This window comes from Lissotriton helveticus, chromosome 8 (assembly GCF_964261635.1).
Source record: "Lissotriton helveticus chromosome 8, aLisHel1.1, whole genome shotgun sequence".
Classification (NCBI taxonomy): domain Eukaryota; kingdom Metazoa; phylum Chordata; class Amphibia; order Caudata; family Salamandridae; genus Lissotriton; species Lissotriton helveticus.
In genome coordinates, this window is record NC_136069.1 from 1675687234 (window position 1) to 1675705409 (window position 18176).

The 18176-nt window shown below is 49.4% G+C and overlaps 1 protein-coding gene across 2 annotated transcripts in view; it reads left to right on the top strand.

Annotated features, from left to right (window-relative positions):
• LOC144773619 (transient receptor potential cation channel subfamily M member 2-like) overlaps positions 1 to 18176 on the top strand; it is a 1811195-nt gene that overhangs the window by 1686015 nt on the left and 107004 nt on the right. For both annotated transcript variants that reach the window (XM_078658765.1, XM_078658766.1), the window contains 2 exons: positions 6879 to 6966; positions 17477 to 17509. In XM_078658765.1, coding sequence (XP_078514891.1) covers positions 6879 to 6966; positions 17477 to 17509 — 121 coding nt within the window. The remainder of the gene's footprint in view (positions 1 to 6878; positions 6967 to 17476; positions 17510 to 18176) is intronic.

Genomic DNA, 18176 nt, shown 5'->3' on the forward strand with positions numbered 1-18176 from the left:
GTTAAACATCAGTAGAAACATGACTGTCAAGAGATTATGGAGAACAAACACTAGTTCATCTTGACAAGTGTTCTAGCAACTGGGCCTCATGGTAGATGTAATTATTTAATTCTCTCATTCCACACACTTGACAATGGCTAACTGCATGTGTAGTGAACATCAATAGTAGCGTGGCTAACAACTGAGTATGGGGACACGGCATTAGTACATCTTGGCCCGTTTTCGAGCAATAGGGCCTCATGGTAGATTTAGGCATTTTACCCTCTCATACCCCACACTTGATCAATGGCTACCTGCATGCGAGGTGAACATCAGTAGCAACATGGCTGACAAGTGAGTATGGAGAACCAACACTAGTACATCTTGTGAAGTGTTCTAGCAACAGGGCATCATGGTAGATGTAGTCATTTCACCCCCTTGTACCCTACAATTGAGCAATGGCTACCTACATGTAGGGTGAACATCAGTAGCAACATGGCTGACAAGTGAGCATGGGGAATCAACACTGGTAGATCTTGAGAAGTGCTCTAGAAACAGGGCATCATGGTAGATGTAGTCATTTCACCCTCTCGAACCCCACACTTGACCAATGGCTACGTGCATGTGGGGTGAACATCAGTAAAACATGGCTGACAAGTGAGTATGGAGATACAATACTAGTATATCTTGTAAAGTGTTCAAGCAACAGGGTCTTATGGTAGCTGTAGTACTTTCAATTTTGAGTTACCAACACTAGCAAAACTGCTTTGTGTTAGATACGTGTTTACTAAATGCCATTGAGCTGGGTCACACTATTAGATATTTGCAAATACTAATGTCCCTGGAACAATTTGATGGTAATGCACTCACAGACAGCATTCCCACATGTAGTATGTATTGGTGATTAATAGATGTGATCTCATGTGCAGGGCTAGTGATTGTTATTGACAATCACACATCTATGATACTTGGCTACTGCTTATTAGAAAAATCGATGGCCACCAACATAGCAAGAGCTATAATTTGTGCTAAGGGAACATTGACATGTTGTGACATTTGATGAGGTGTTACTTACCAGACTCCCATTCCCAAAGTATTCATGTCAAGAAAGACCTCAAAATGCCGGACAGCGTGCGCCTTCACCTCCCAGGGTGAGACTTCTAATAGTGGCCGAGTAGGACCAACCCCAGGCTTCTGCGCCACCAGGTGCTGCCTGGAGGCCGGGTTCTTGACCCTGGTTTTCAAGTTGTGCCACCTTTTCCTGATTTCCTCATTTGTGCGCAGGGTGGTACCTACGGCATTCACTTTGTTGACTATCACGTCCCACGTTTCATTCTTGCGACTAAGAGGACTTGGGCAAACAGTGTGGCTCTACTCTAATCATTTCATCCACCATCAATAGCAACTTGTTGTCAGAAAAATATGGATTTTTGGAACTAAAGTGAGTGACAGTAAATTAGAAAGAAAAAAAATAGAAAAAAATAAAGTGAATAGTTTAATGAAAATGTATGGAGTGTGTGTGATGGCAATGCGTTCTAATGGCTGTCTATTCTCACCAAAAATTTGCTGTCTGTTGCTGTTCTGCAGGGTAGTGTCAAAGGATCATGTTCTGGAATGGGGTGTATTTTATACTTTGAAATGTAGGTGTGTCCACTTTGACAATGGACATCCGCTCTGTAGATGTTTTGTGCATACAGTGGGCACTGTTGCAGTGTTTCACAGTAACACGGTGGTCTTGCGCTGCAGTGTAACTTCTGACAAGGGCCACCAGTAAATTGTTTTGATAGTATTTTGCTCAGTGGTGGTACCACAGCCCTCTTGGCATTGAAGTCCCTATTAGCAGCCTTTCCAAATGCTACGGCCCATGCAGAGTCTACTCTGACCACCAGAACCCAAGTTGGGAACACTCCAACTGTGTGCAGTTGGCAGTTTGGCCTTCATGCATCGTAATATGGCGGCGGGTAACTTCAAGGCCGAGGTGGTTGGATTCAGACAGCAGCCACGGTGGTAGGTCTGTCGGTCTGACCACCATCGTTATCAGCCCCAATATTTGCATGCTCAACTGACCCTATATTTTCCTTAAAGTACTGCTCTCTATATCCCCATTAGGGCCTCGATGCTCAATCTCCAAGTGGGTACATTTGCTCTGGTCCTAACCAACTCCAGTGTTAACAGTAGGGGGCTGTGATCTGAAAGTGTGCAACTCAGCTATTCCATGTGTTTTTCTGAAGTTTAAATTAAAAATATAATTCAACCTAAAAGTAATTTTTTTAAATCATGAATAAATACTCAGTGTGATGTATAGAATTATTTAAAAGTAATGTAATTATAATTAAATTAAAAAGTAATATTGCATTCATTTTTAATTTCAAAAGGTTAATAAAATAGTTTATAATAAATACAAAATAGGTATTATTTGTATCTATGTTTAACATAAAATTTCAAATAATTGTATTTAGTTGAACATTATTACTAACCCTGGGCTTATACGGAACATGCAAAATTTGTACTAATTCACACTTTGCAAATTGCACATAGTACAGTACCAAAACTGTGCTCAATCACGTAGCGTAGCATCTAAATCAACAATATCCTCAGATGCTTTAAAAAAAACAATTTTACATGCTAAACAGCATATAACCAATTCACAAAAATTAGGCAATGAGAGAGCTGATGATTTTGGGGTCCCCCCTAACCTAGAGGGAGGACCAAGTAGATACCTTGAACACAAAGAGCATAAACAAAAAGCACATTTTGTTGAACTTCAGTGGTGGTCCCAACATTTTAGGACCATCCCAAGCACAGTTATTGGCAAAAAAGTAGCCACCAGTTGAACTGCAGCTCTTTGTAGAATTCTTTTGATATTGTATACTATATAATATTCACTGCCCACTGCTAATCTCATCCCATAATGCTTTACAGGGCCTTTGGTTGGGAATGTTTTTTTGCCACTAACTGTGTTTGGGCTGGTCCTAAGAGATGGGACCACCACTAAATCGTTCAATAAGATGTGCTTTTTTTTGTTTTCAAGGCATCTGTTTGGTACTCTCCCTAGGTTAGGGAGGATCGAAAAATCATCACATCTCCCACTGCTTGCTAATTTTTCAGTTTCACCATTGTGAAAGTACTATATGCACTTTAGCGTATAAAGATAGAGATACTTATTTTATCACATCTGGTCCTGTACAGGAAGCCATTTGCAATTATTTAGCAATTTTTTCAGAGTACAGACAAGTACACAGTGTCATCAGCTATGCTACGCAGACCACGTGTACTACATGAAGTTCAAAGTATACTACGTGAAGCTACGTGTAGTGCTGCTACGCAAACTACGCCCAGGTTTAATTACTACCTGTGGGGTTTTATTTTTAGTCGCTGACCCCATTAATTTCTGTGGTCGGGTATTGCAGTGCCAGCGACTGCCTGTGTGTGGTGCTGGGCTAGCATCTACTCTGAGATGGAGTAATTTACTACTGTTTTCAGTTGAGTTTTGGCTGTAGTAGCTTTAGAAGTGCAGTTTGGGAATATTAAGGTGCGTACTAATTTTTTAGGGGAGTGATGAGTGGCTGCACAACTCTCCCCTAATCCCTCCTTAACCCTTCCTGAACCCATCCAATTTTGTAGTAAGTATGCCCCATTTTTTAACCACTCTCGATGTGGAGGTGGAGATTTACACTCATAGGTTTCTAAATCATATTTAATAATACTTTAAGAGTACTACAGTGTGCTACTAAACATACTACAAATTAAGTTTATGAAAAGACCCCTTTGGGCCAGATGTACGGCCCACCAATTTGGGAATCGCAAATTGCGTCGCATTTGCAACTTGCAAATTGGGATGTATAACAGTGTGTCAGACACTGTTAGCGATTCCTAATGAGGTCGAAAATTGCATGCCTCATGAATATTAATGAACTGTCGTAATTTGTGACCTCATTAGGAATGGCTGGCACTCCCAGGGATGGTGGCCTGCTGGGATCAGCAGACCTCCATGTCTGTGACTGCTTTTAAATAAAGCAGTCTTTTTTTTAAATGCAGCCCGTTTTCCTTAAATTAAAACGAGATGCATTTAGAAAAGAAAAATGTAACTTTTGTTTCATTTTGTTAAGGGCAGGCTGTGCTCCCTGGGACAACTGCCTGCTCAAAGCAATATTTTCTCACATACCCACAAATGGAAAGGAGTCCACTAGGGACCCCTTCCCATTTGTAAGTGGTTTACCACCTACTTAAAGTGGGTGGTAAACTGCCGGTGTTTTGCGGCTGCACATGCGGTCGCAAAACATTTTTACATGGCATTGTGACTTGCTATTAAGAAGGGACGCCCCTTCCTAATAGCGGGAGTCATAAATGCTGTTTCGCAAGTCAGTGACTCACAAAATCACATTTGTATATGCCATTACCCTTTTTTGCAGTTGCAAACAGGACAATGTTGTGTTTCCAGCTTGAAAAAAAGGTTGTACATCTGGCCCTACATGTTTACATTTTGCCAAATTAATTTTATGTATTTAAATAGTATTGTAATAAAATAAAGGACACTCGGAGCTGGGCAGTGGGTGTATAGAGCCACCTGTGTCCAGTAGATTAAGGTATGCTAAAGGAATAGCCATAAAGCTTTCATCGTGACTTAACAGTAAATAAAATAATTTTCGGAAAGGCAGCTACAGACAGTTCGTCAAAACTATCACTTAACAAGCAGTACCATCATCCGGTCCTGGCGAAAGCAGCAGACACCTACTAGGATCCTATAGCCTGCTGAAACATGTTGACCTGTTAATATACATAGTAGCTATTTGCTAAAACTACTATATTGCACTGGTTTTATTGATTTGGAAGCAGAGAGGTACCAATTAAAGTTTCTTTCCTCTTTTCTCTTTAATTTTAGCTTTTTTGTTTCATTCACATTACTCGCACTGGTTTAAAGTTGTCATCAAATGCCTATGTTGCCTCCGTTTCACTGGGACACACTTACTATGCAATTCATGTGTATGGGGTTGCAATATCTACCCTTCCTGGTGTGAAGGATCCCAAATGATGACAAGGGTGGTCCCGATCGACAACCTGATGGGCATTTTTCCACATGTAGAAAATATTCCTGTTAGAAAGGCGAATCCGGGGGAGGCAGAAGGTGTCTGACTAACCACCCCTAGGTCTACCCCTCCTTCAGAGAAGGGAGCGAGCGATGTCGAGAGGCCTCCGACGGGAGGGTCCTCTCCTAGAATCGTACAGCAGAGTAACCACACCACTCCAAATATACACCACACGTAGATAGAGTTTTCAATCTTTATCGGGCAATAAGTCGTTTCAATATATACAGCAGATCCAGAGATCTGGAAAGTCTCGTGGCAAGGGGCAAGGTAGAGGGACAGTCTTATAGATGGTCGGTTGCAATGGGACCCTACGCACAGCTCTCAATCCTCGAGCTGGGGGGTTCCGGAAGGTTGGGCCGCGGCAGCGCCAGCAGGCTCCAGGATGGTTCAGCGAGCGTGGACCGCGGCAGGGCCAGCAGGCTCCAAGATGATTCAGCGAGTGTGGACCGCGGCAGCGCCAGCAGGCTCCAAGATGATTCAGCGAGTGTGGACCGCGGCAGCGCCAGCAGGTTCCCAGATGGTTCAGCGAGTGTGGACCGCGGCAGCGCCAGCAGGTTCCGAGATGGTTCAGCGAGTGTGGACCGCGGCAGCGCCAGCAGGCTCCAAGATGATTCAGCGAGTGTGGACCGCGGCAGCGCCAGCAGGTTCCCAGATGGTTCAGCAAATGTGGACCGCTGCAGCGCCAGCAGGTTCCGAGATGGTTCAGCGAGTGTGGACCGCGGCAGCGCCAGCAGGTTCCAAGAGGGTCACAGCAAAGATGGACCGCGGCAGCGCCAGCAGGCTCCAGGTAGAACAGCAAGGTGAGTTCGCCTCAGGGTCAGCCGCGACAGCGTCAGCAGGGCTTCTCAACTCCGGGATACAACTGCCGTCCTACTCCGGGGCTGGCCCAGATATAGGTCTGGAGTCCTTTGATGTCCGGACCCTCTCGCCTGGGGGTAAGAGGGGCCGGGATGATGGTGTCCAGACACCCAGCAGGGGGGTGGAGCCGGAGCCCAGGGAGGCCGGAGGGTGATCGAAACCAGGCATCCGGGGATGGTTGGAGAGCCATCGAAACTCCCCTCTCCTTGTCTCTGGTGGAGTGGCCACTCTACCACCCGGAGGGTTCTTGGTGCCTCGATGGCGGGCTCGCTGGGGCCGTGGCCGCGGCTGGTCCGGGACCACGTGTCTGTGACGTGATGGGCCCAAGATGGCGTCGGGCCTGGAATGAGGGTCCGGGGTGGGCACCGGACCGGTAATGCTGGGGCGGCCCGAGGGTGCCGTGTCAGTGGTTGTCTGCCGCCGGGTGGCGGATCTGGTGGTTTGGAGGGCGTGCAGAGGTGTGCCTGAGGCCGACCCGGGCTGGATGATGGGCCGATGTCGTCCGGGGCCCGCCGTGCGGGAGGGGTAGGACCACGCCACGAGGCCGGGTCCAACAATTCCCTTTTGTATTTAATTGTCTCACATACATTTTGTTAGTATGTGGCTTTATTTATTATTCTTTTTCTGTCAGGTATATAGAGAGACACCAGTTCGGTGCAGAAGATGCACCACCAGTATATTGTTGCCTCAGACCTCTGCACGACCGCCGCATGATCAAGGATCCCTGACAGCCACAGCGGCTCTATGGTGGTCTGACCACTGCACTCTGAATGCGGTACATGGTACTGCAGCTGAGGCGGTGGCCAGAGTGCCAACAAGGGTTCATCAGTCCCATGGGCCATCGAAATTGTAATGAGGACCTCAGTCTTGAACTGTTGCCTGATTAATGGATGTTCTTTGTCCAGCATGGACACTACAAAATAATGTAATGAAGTGGATTGATTTTTGTTGCAGGTGTACCAGTGTACAGTGGCCCTGAACTGGATCAAGAAGTCCTTGACAGAGAAGGGATTGGCAGCCGAAGAGAAGGCTCCTGTTATGGGTAAGTCTGGGGAGTGGGACCCCTTTGGGTCCGCAGGAAATCTATCCCAGTTTGAGACATACAAAATATTGCAAGCTGATACCAGTTTACTGACTCCAGCCCGGAATTCAAAGCCGGCGACATATGCCATGTACCTCCAATGCCATACTTAGGATAATGTAATGCCATACTTAGGATAATGCTTACATGGTAACAATTAATCATGTGAGACTGCAGGAATATTTCATGATTACTGAGTTCCAAAACCTCTTCTCCTTATTGTTTAACACACACGATAATTTTCAATAAAGTTTTTAAAATCTATAATTACCTAACCAAAGTACAGACTACATGAATACAAGTCAATGGTTGTACTTAAATAGGGGATTAATCCGTGCATTTCAAAGAATTACAAAATTAGAAGATGTTTAAATCAGAGCATTGAATAATGAAACCAGGCATAGTAAAAATCACTCTCTAGCCTTTAGCTAAACTTTCTTGGCACCGAAGTGCCCTTATGAGATTTTTAAATGGGCTTTAGCACACAAACCTTTGTTGAGTATTAAGGTTATTTTTGATCAGGTCCTGTGCTTTGATAAAGACATATCTTGGCTCTGTTACACCATTCAGAGCTGTGACAAGCACATATAAGGTCAGCTATGCCAGCCCACAGCCTTCAGATAGGATGTTTGCAGTATGCAGCTATCTGAAAGAGACACGTTAGCATTAGATTCCTTACCTTAGAATATCCCCAGGCGTCAGACTGGATCCGGAAATTTTTGCGTAGCAGTACCCTTGCGCGTCGGTAGGCGTCTTCTGTGGCTCCGTCGTCGGCGTCGTGGGCGCCGTGATGACGTCGTCGGAGTACTTAGACGCCGCCTCCGCGTGCTGACGTCAGTTCTTCTTTTTTCCGCGCCAGCTAGCGCAGATCTGGAAAAAGCAGTAACCCTAGTCAATTTTGACTAACTTTTTTGATCCTTTTTGATTGCTATTTCGAAGTCTCTGGACTCCGAAACGGTGCCGATAGGGATGCCCGGCTTCAAGCATTGTGATGATTGCGACCGGCTGATGTCGGTCACGGATACTCACCGCGTATGTTTGTCGTGTTTGGGCGTTGACCACGACGACAAGGCCTGCTCCGACTGCCGGGTCCTCTCTTCGAAAGCCAGGCGGAAGCGGTCCCGTAGGCGCCTCGAACTCCGGCAGTCGGTCCCGCGCCGTGAGAGGTCCCGATCCCATGGGAGGTCGAGGGACAGGTCGCGGGCTCTGAGCCTCCACAGCTCCGAGAGTAGGCTGCACTCCTCCGGGTCGAAGTCGTCGTCAGGTAAGAGGCACAAGAAGTCCAAGCGGCGTCATCACTCCTTGGACTCCCCCCCGACGCTCGCGCGATGCGGCCGGGGGTTCGGGTGACACCGCCCACGCTGCTCCGTCGGCGTCGCGGGCGCCGGGTCCAGCTCCACACCCTCCGGTCCCTGGGCTGAACGCGTCGCAGGAGGAGATCGAGCGCTTCCTCATGGCCATGAGGAAACTCTCTCCTCCGACGGGCTCCGCGGCGCCTCCGGGCCCAGTGGACCCGTCTGGGGGCCCTAGCGGGTCGGCGGCTCCGGCCCCGACGCCGTCGGGTGCTTCGGCCCCGACGCCGCCTTCGGGCCCGGTGCCGCAGGACGCCGCTGGTCCTCCTTCGGGATCTGGTTAGTCGCCGGTGGATCTGACGGCCTCCCCGGCGTCGGACCCTCACATGTCGCCTCCGGCGCCGTCCTCGGGCGGCGCCGACCCCGGTCCTACCTCCGTTCCTGTTCGGCCGTCGGGACGGCCCCGTTGGGCGCCGCTCCAGACGCCGTTGGGTGAATTTCACTTTTATGAACAGGCCCCATTGGTTGAGGACCCTGAATTTCAGGAGATGGGTGAGGAAGAGGACTGGGAGGGGTCTGAGGACCCTCTGACCAGGGAGTGTCAGTCTCATGAGGACTGGACAGGAGACCTTGAGGAGGCAAGTGGCCTGGACACTTCTCCAGACACTGGGTTTGTCTCCCCTCCTACCGTGGCTTCGGAGGAGGGGGCAACATATAGTGTGGTGCTGGTGAGGGCTGCCAAGGCCTTGGGCCTTGAGCTCCCCGTCGCTGCCGTGAGGACTGACCTCCTCACTGAGGTCCTTAAACCGCAGTCAAGCTCGGCCGAGCCTCTGCTGCCCTTTAATGAGGCCTTGACCGACGTTCTTCTGGGCACTTGGTCCAAGCCCGCTACGGGTTCGCCCGTAGATAGGAACGTGGCCAGACGCCACCGCCCAGCCCCGGGCGACCCATGTTTCCTGTCCTCCCACCCTACCCCCGAGAGCCTGGTCATCCAGGCCTCCAATCCCCAAACCGCATTCTCGTCGGCCCCGCCAGATCGGGAATCCAAGAGGTATGACCAGTATGGGAAGAAGATCTTCTCATCCCTTAGTTTAGGCCTGCGGTCTTCCAACACAGCCTGCCTCTTGGGACGTTACACCCACTCTGTGTGGGATAAGGTCGCGGAAGTGCTGCCAGAGTGTCCGTTGGAGGTACGGGCCAAACTCGGCCAAGCCCTTGTGGAGGGCCGGGATGCAGCCAAGTATTCCATTCGGTGTGGGCTGTATACCACTGACTCGCTGGGTAGAGCGATGGCAACGACGGTGGCGGTCAGACGCCATGCCTGGCTGAGGTCCGCCAACTTCTCGGCAGATGTCCAGAGCACGCTCATGGACATGCGGTTCGATGGCCGTCGCCTCTTTGGCGACAAGGCAGACCATGCGCTTGAGCGCTTTAAGGACTCCAGGGCTACGGCCAAGTCCTTGGGCCTCTCGGGCCAGCGCCAGCAATCGGCTGCCTTTCACTCCTTTCGTGGCCACGGAAGGGGTGCGCCCACACGCGCCGCCAGCCACGCACCGAAGGGCAATACCCAACGCGGTGGCGGCCGTGGGAACTGCCGTCCGGGCGGTCGGGGGCAGCGGCAAGGTCAGTCCACACCTTCCCCCGCAGCATCCGCCTCAAAACCCTCCCAGTCCGTGCTTTCAGGCCCATGTGACGCCAGTGGGGGGCAGGGTTCGCCATCACCACCTCCACTGGCGCACTGTCACTTCGGACAGGTGGGTGCTGCAAATCGTCTGAAGGGGCTACTCCCTCCCCTTCGAGGCGACTCCTCCAGCCATGCCACCGCGGAACCACCGTGTGTCGGGGGATCATTTGCGGCTTCTGCAGGAGGAAGTTACGGCCCTCTTGGCCAAGGGGGCCATCGAGCGCGTTCCTGGGCCAGTAGTAGGGTGTGGTTGTTACTCCCACTACTTTCTGGTACCCAAGAAGGGCAAAGGGGGCCTACGCCCTATCTTGGACCTACGGAACGTCAACGGCTTCCTCCGGAAGGAGAAGTTCAAAATGCTGACACTGGCTCAGGTCCTTGCTGCCCTCGACCCAGGAGACTGGATGGTAGTGTTGGACTTGCAGGACGCCTATTTCCACATCCCTATCCTGCCGGCCCACCGGCGCTACCTGCGGTTCACGGTTGGCCACGAGCACTTTCAGTTTACCGTGCTCCCCTTCGGCCTTACCAGTGCCCCACGGGTGTTCACAAAGGTGATGACGGTGGTCGCAGCTCATCTGCGCAGGTTAGGGGTTTCAGTCTTCCCCTACCTCGACGACTGGTTGTTGAAGGCGGGCTCGCCCCAGACAGTCGTCAGCCACCTCCAGACTACGGCAGATCTCCTGCACCAGCTGGGGTTCTCCATCAATGTGCCAAAGTCACACCTGTGTCCCTCTCAGAAGCTCCTCTTCATCGAAGCGGTTCTGGACTCGGCGCAGTTTCGGGTTTATCCACCCGAACAGCGGGTTCGGGATATTCAGGCTCTGATTCCCATCTTTCAGCCTTTATCCCGGGTCTCGGTCAGGTTGACGCTGCGGCTTCTGGGGCTGATGGCCTCCTGCATCCTTCTGGTGCATCACGCCAGGTGGCGAATGCGGGCTCTGCAGTGGGACCTGAAGTTTTAGTGGGCCCAGCATCAGGGCAATCTGTCCGACCACGTCCTGATCTCGGAGGGCACTGCGAGACAGCTGCAGTGGTGGCTCACGGACCGCGATTGGGTCAGCGGCAGATCCCTCTCCCTTCCCCAACCGGAGCACGTAGTTGTGACGGACGCGTCCCTCCAGGGCTGGGGAGGCCACATGGGAGAGGCGGAGATCAGAGGCCTCTGGTCTCCGGCGGAGGTCCGGCTCCACATCAACCTGTTGGAGTTACGGGCGATTTGTCTAGCACTGAAGTCATTCCTCCCCTCTGTCCGGGGGAGTGTAGTGCAGGTGTTCACGGACAACACCACCGCCATGTGGTACTGCAACAAACAGGGCGGGGTGGGGTCGTGGACCCTTTGCCAGGAGGCTCTGCGCCTCTGGCAGTGGCTGGAACGCCAGGGCGTGACCCTGGTGGCTCAACACCTGGCGGGTTCTCTGAACGCCAGGGCGGACGAGCTCAGCCATCGGTGCATGATGGATCACGAATGGCGTCTGAACTCGGACGTGGCGCAATGCCTCTTTCAGCGATGGGGAGAGCCTTGGTTAGATCTATTCGCCACCGAAGAGAACGCGCAATGTCATCAGTTCTGCGCGTTGAAATTTCCAAGGCGGCACTCGCTCGGAGACGCTTTTCGTCGCGAGTGGAGTTGCGGTCTGTTGTACGCCTTTCCGCCTATACCACTTTTGCCCAGAGTGCTGAAGAAGATCAGGCGCGACCGGGCCCAAGTCATCCTTGTGGCTCCGGACTGGGCTCGAAGGTTCTGGTATCCCGAGCTACTCAATATGTCAGTCGATCCCCCGGTTCGTCTGCCTCTTCAGGAGGACCTTCTGTCGCAGCAGCAGGGGACGGTCCTCCACCCGAACCTGTCCAGTCTCCACCTCCATGCTTGGAGATTGAGCGGCGACAGTTGAGGCCATTTGACTTGCCTCCTGAAGTTTGTAACATCATTCTGGCAGCCAGGCGTCCCTCCACAAAGTCGGTATACGCCTGCAGGTGGAACAGATTTGTGGCATGGTGCACAGCAAAGGCTGTGGATCCTCTTGCTGCCCCTCTTTCAGAGGTTCTTCTCTTCCTTCTTTCTCTTGCCCAGCAGGGCTCTGCTCGGGGCACTATCAAGGGCTACCTTTCTGCCCTTTCAGCCTTTCTCAGGCTACCTGATCAGCCTTCTTTGTTCAAGTCCCCTATTGTAAACAGATTTCTTAAGGGCATCACTCACACGTTTCCTCCTGTTCCGTTTGTGATGCCTCAGTGGGACTTGAATCTGGTTCTAACATTTCTGATGTGCGCTCCCTTTGAGCCACTTCACAACTGTCCTCTTCGCCTTCTGACTTTGAAGACTGCTTTCCTGGTTGCCATCACCTCTGCCAGGAGAGTGAGTGAGCTACAGGCTCTTTCTTGTACCTTTCCTTTCTGTCCATCCGGACAAAGTGGTGCTACGTATCAAACCATCTTTCCTGCCCAAGGTTGTCACGGCCTTCCACATCGGGCAGTCTATCACCTTGCCAACCTTCTTTCCGCCACCGCATCCCTCTAAAGAGGAAGAGCGGCTCCACCGTCTGGACCCAAAACGTGCGCTCTCATTTTATCTGGATCGCACACGCCAGTTCCGGGTGGATGACCAACTCTTTGTTGGTTACGTGGGCGCTAAGAAGGGGAAAGCGTTGCACAAGAGGACCATCTCCCGGTGGATCATCTTGTGTATCCAGGCATGCTACTCCTTGGCTCGGAAGGAGCCCCCTGCTGGATTGCGGGCTCATTCTACCCGAGCCACGGCGACTACCACTGCCCTGGGCAGGGGTGTGCCCTTACAAGACATCTGCCAGGCAGCTACGTGGGCCTCGCTGCACACGTTTGCAAGACACTACTGCCTGGACAGCCAAGTCTGGAGGGATGGCTTCTTTGGCCGTTCCGTCCTCCAGGACTTTCTGGTGTGATTATTTGTTCGCAGACCCACCACCGGGGTTGGTATTGCTGGGGTATCTATTCTAAGGTAAGGAATCTAATACTAACGTGTCTCTTTCAGATGCACAAGTTACTACTTGTGTAACGATATTTCTGTAAGAGACATTAGTTAGTATTAGATTCCTTACCGACCCACCCATCCTCCCCGTTCTGCGAACCAATATCTAGGGTTAGGATTGTCCCCTTTCAGGGCCCTAGTTTCAATGGCACCAGTGTTGGTTTTTAACATGGCTCTGCGTTTCTGGCGCGGAAAAGCTGTGTCTAAGAACTGACGTCAGCACGCGGAGGCGGCGTCTAAGTACTCCGACGACGTCATCACGGCGCCCACGACGCCGACGACGGACGCTGAGCCGCAGACGACGCCTACTGACGCGCAAGGGTACTGCTACGCTAAAATTTCCGGATCCAGTCTGACGCCTGGGGATATTCTAAGGTAAGGAATCTAATACTAACTAATGTCTCTTACAGATATATCGTTACACAAGTAGTAACTTGTGCTTCTCGAAACTCCGAAAAAAGCGCTCCAGAACCACTTTTCCCAATGGTTGAATACACACAATAGTTTTCAATAAGACCTTTTAAATATATAATTGCTAAATGTAATGCAGACTATAAGTATAAATGTTTATGGTTGTAAATAGGCAGGTGAATAAACAGTACATTAAAAAGAATTGCAGCATGTTAGATTGTGTTTACATGCTGTTTAGTAAATCAAAGCGTTGAACGGTGATACTAGCCATGGCAAAAATGCCTCCCTTTCTAGCTCCCTTTCTAGCTTTAAGCTAAACTTTCTTGGCACAGAAGTACTCATATGAATTTTCACGATGGCCTTTAACTGGCCGACCTTCGCTGAATAAAACTTTGGTTTTTGATCAGCCACTATTATTTGAGAAAGTTGCTCCTTGGTCATTTATGACGTTCAAAGATGTAAAAACATAGATAAGTCCATCTTTGCCATGCTGTGTGCCTTTTTCTCCGCATCTCCCACATCAGAACGGACCAGGGTCTGCCCCATGCGCTCTTTAACTTTTGGCCACTCTCTATCCTCAGGCCGCGCATCGGTGTCTCACTACTCAGTGATGTCCGGGAATGGAGGAACACAGTGGGGGAACAACAGAGGGAGCAGGCACTAACGTCATTTTCGGCTGCGTCGTGGGTCTAAGAGCTGGAGAGAGAGAGACACTGAAGCAATAGGCGTTGTAGGAGTACTAACAATTACAGTTGCCATAGACGGCGGAGACAAAGGAAGGACAGGAGGTGCCGTGGCCAAGGCAGTCTGATCAACAGTAACAGAAGCAGAAACAACAGAGACGGAAGAACCGGGTAGCTGGGCCTGTTGGGGAAGGGCGGGATATACCCACTGCGGGGCATACGGAGGTGGGGGTCGAGCATCTAGCAATTCCTCTACAAAAGTGTAATTTTCCTCTCGGGCTACATATGAGTTCTCAATATTCAGTTGAAAACTCCTATCTTCATGTTCAATTCCTATCACCTGCTTCTCTCTATCATGCGCAACAGCTTTCTGACTTAATGTTTGCATCCTCCCCTTCCGGGCCTCTTTCTCTTCTTTCATTTGCCTCTATTTAGCCTTTTTTTGCCATGTTCTGAGGGAAGTAAACATCGACTGTCTCCCCTTTTTGCAACTTCTCTAATTTTTTGTTCATCAAAAGAGCCCGTCAACAGCCACTGTAACTCTGCATTGTCCCTTGTATATTTGTGCCATTATATACTAATCATAATAGAGCCAATGCCATGTTTCACATACATGTCAAATTTTGGAGTGCCTTCTGGAGGCTGGCTGACTTTCTTCCAGCTGAGTATCAAACCAAAAAATGGCTACACACCAGCATTTACAAAAGTAGGCCAAATTTGTTATGCTGCCCGACAAAATGTTCACAAACACTTTGTATCCAAACCGGTCCTCAGACCGTACCAAAAACACACCAAAATGGTACCATATCCACAAAGAACCAAAGCAAACTCACCTGGTGCACACAGGTCAAACACATTTGTTCTCCACTGCCAACTCTGTCTGTATAAGTCAAGGTAGAAGTGCCAACAGCTTCATAGAATTACAATCGCTTTCCACTCTATCTGTGAGTACCGCTACTCCATTGGTGTGAGTGTGCGGCTACCGTAAGGGACCAGAGCCCATTCTCCGCAGTCTGTTCTCAGGGTTAGGACTGCGCCCAGACCAGTGGGGCTGGCATCTACCACCAGTTGTTATTCTCTCTGGGGGTCAAAGTATACCAGGGTCGTATCTGCAGATAGGGCAGCCTTGGTCTGTAGAAAGGATTCTTCTCACTCGGTTCCAACACCCACAGGCTGGTGGTCTTGATCAGGTCCCTGAGTGATCCCGTGAGGTCTGCTAGGTTCTTGATAAATCACCCACAATAGGTTACCATAACCAAGAAGCTGCAGACTCCAGACACTGACGTTGGAGCGGGTGCCTCTTGAATGTCCTTCACTTTGTCGGGGCCAGGACCAATGCCTTTATCTGAGAAGCGGTAGCCAAAGAAACTGATGTTTGTCCATAGGAATTCACACTTTCCCTGTGTAGTGTGAGTCCTTTTTCTTTGAGACGTGAGAATACAGCTTGGAGGTGAGTTAGATGTTCTTCCAACATGGAAGCATGGACCAAGATGTTGTTGCTCACATTGAGTATTCCTTGCAGGCCATGGAGGACCCTTTTGACAATGTTCTGGAAGACTTCAGCTGCATTGTAGATGCCAAAATTAATCCTTGTATACCTCCAGAGAGCTGCAAGGGTCGAGAAGGTGGTAATGGGATGGGAATCAGGGTGCAAAGGTATCCGATGATAGCTGGATCAAGGATCCATCTTAAAGAACCATTTGAAGCCTGCTAATTCGCCAATGATGTTGTCTACTGTCGGTGTGAGGTGGCATTCTTGCTTGATTGCCAAATTCGGGATTCTCATGTCCACATAGATGTGCACAGCGTCAGGTTGTTTGGGCTTATTTGCCACCACAATGGGGACACCCCTGGTGTTGGCCTCCATACCCATTCAATGATGCCAGCTTTTTCAAGAAGACAAAGTTCGGCGTAAACCTCGGGTCGGAGATGAAAAGCAATCCTACTGTGCTTGAGGGCTACCGGGGCAACTGATTTATCAATGTGCAACTGAATGGCTGGTCCTTTTAAGCACCTGATTCCCACGCTGTGAAGTCCTGTAGCAGGCAATCGAGGTCATGGCTGTGCACATCGAATGCAAATTGTATGAGGTTGAGGTCCTGAGCGGTGCGGCAGCTGAGTAGGAACCCAGACCCCTCTTGTGACACGTAGACTGTAACACGTTGATAGGTGGCGTCATGAGAGAGATTTGCTTGAAACACGCCACACCAAGAAATCTACCATGACATCATCTCAGGACATTGACTTGTAACTCTCTAGAAGGAGAATCAATGTGTTTCTCAAATTGAAAGCCTTGCTAGACTCTGCGTGTGTCTTTTTGAGCTGCACCAGTATAAAAATCTAATTTAGTTCCAAGATGGACAAGCCTGCCATAAAGTTTTCCTTTTAAATCAGTGCTGCAAAATGCTGTGAAGCAAGTATTGGTTTTGGGTTGAGTTTGATCATGGCTTGTCCCTCTAACCTACACACACAGTTAACTTTGTGATTACTGGTTCCATGAAGAAATGTTATGCTGAAAAATAAAGACCATCAAAACGATCTAGCTATTCTTGCAGTTGTAGCAATCTGTATATATTGTTACCCGAGGGTACAGAACAAGTAGTGTCTCCATTCTACAAAAGCATCTCAAATGTTATGTTAAGCAGGTTTGTAGAGTGCACAATCACCCAAGAGGATATCCTGGCACTGACAGGTGTGCATCAGCCACACCTAGGGCCTAGTGGGACTACTTGAAACGCCAGGTCTTCACCTTCTTGCAGAGTTTGAGGAGTGGGGAAGAGGCTCCGATGTGTAGCAGCAAGTCATTCCACGCTTTAGGCTGAGGCAGAGTCAGAGGCAGTATTGTTCATTTCAGAGTTCCAGTTCGTAGGTGTCAAGAACAAGAAACATTTAAAACTCTTAACAAAGCACTTACATACCTGCCTTAAGAAATCCTGATTGCATGCTGCCTTTCATTGCAGAGCCAGATGTGTCAGTGTTTGCTATTGGAGATATTCGGTCTCAAAAAGACCCGGGAACTGGTGAAATTCACCTGTGGTTTCCTATTCCCGAACTCTGACATCATCGGAATTGAGCTACACTATCTATGGCAGGGAGCTATGAGTGATAAATACTCTTTGCCTCACTGGAGGAATTACCTTGAAGAAGCTCAACATAGAATCACCATTTTGACAGATAACAGAAAAATTAGGTTCCCTCAATGAAATGTATGAACCCCCAACATGCCAGGTGGTCTTTATTCTTTTCCAGATATGACTATGACGTGAACTAAAGGCCAAGCAGTAGAATGTTTGAATGTTACCATGACTCACTACAGACATATTGACTTGTTGAATGTTATATGTTGTATACTACAATGATAAAGTTTACAACTAATATTCACTTTTCTTTTTTGCAGAAATAAGTGATGACAATGAATCTAGAGGCGATGGTAAGATATATCTAGTATTTAAATTCCACTTCCTTGTATTCCTAAGGATACCAGGAATAATAATTCAGTTTTTTAAAAATGATCGATTGTCCTAAATCACCATGTTAGGGGCCTGGCCATTGTAATTATCTGGTAATGAAGATTCACTTCACCCAAATGTCAGATAAATGACCCACCTTTCTCGCTATTTACCCGGCCGTTTACACATCAGGTGACACCAGGTCATATGTCCGTCTGAGCGAGTTCTCCTTCTCCCACCCCATGATGCAAGACCTAAAACTGACAAGATGATTTTAGAGGGAAGGATAGTGGCAAACTCTGGGGAGAGAATGGAGAGATGGATAGACCGGGTAGAACAGGCAGATCGGGGATAGGGCAGGATGAAGAGAAAGAAGCCAGAATTGGGCAGTGGAGAAGGAGAAGACTCAAGAAAAGAGGGCAGCTGGAATAAGAGAAAACTGAAGAGACTCAAGGCAGGGACAAACTGGGGTTTAAAAGCAAACTTTGAGGAGAAAAAAGGCAGGAGAGTGGAAACTGGCAGACTGAATGAAGTGGGCAGACCTAGGGGAGAGTAGACAGACTCTGAGGAAAGTGGGCAGATGAGGAAGGAAGGAAACAGAATGAGTGGAAGTCCGGTGATGGGGAAAACTAGAGGCCTGAGACAAGA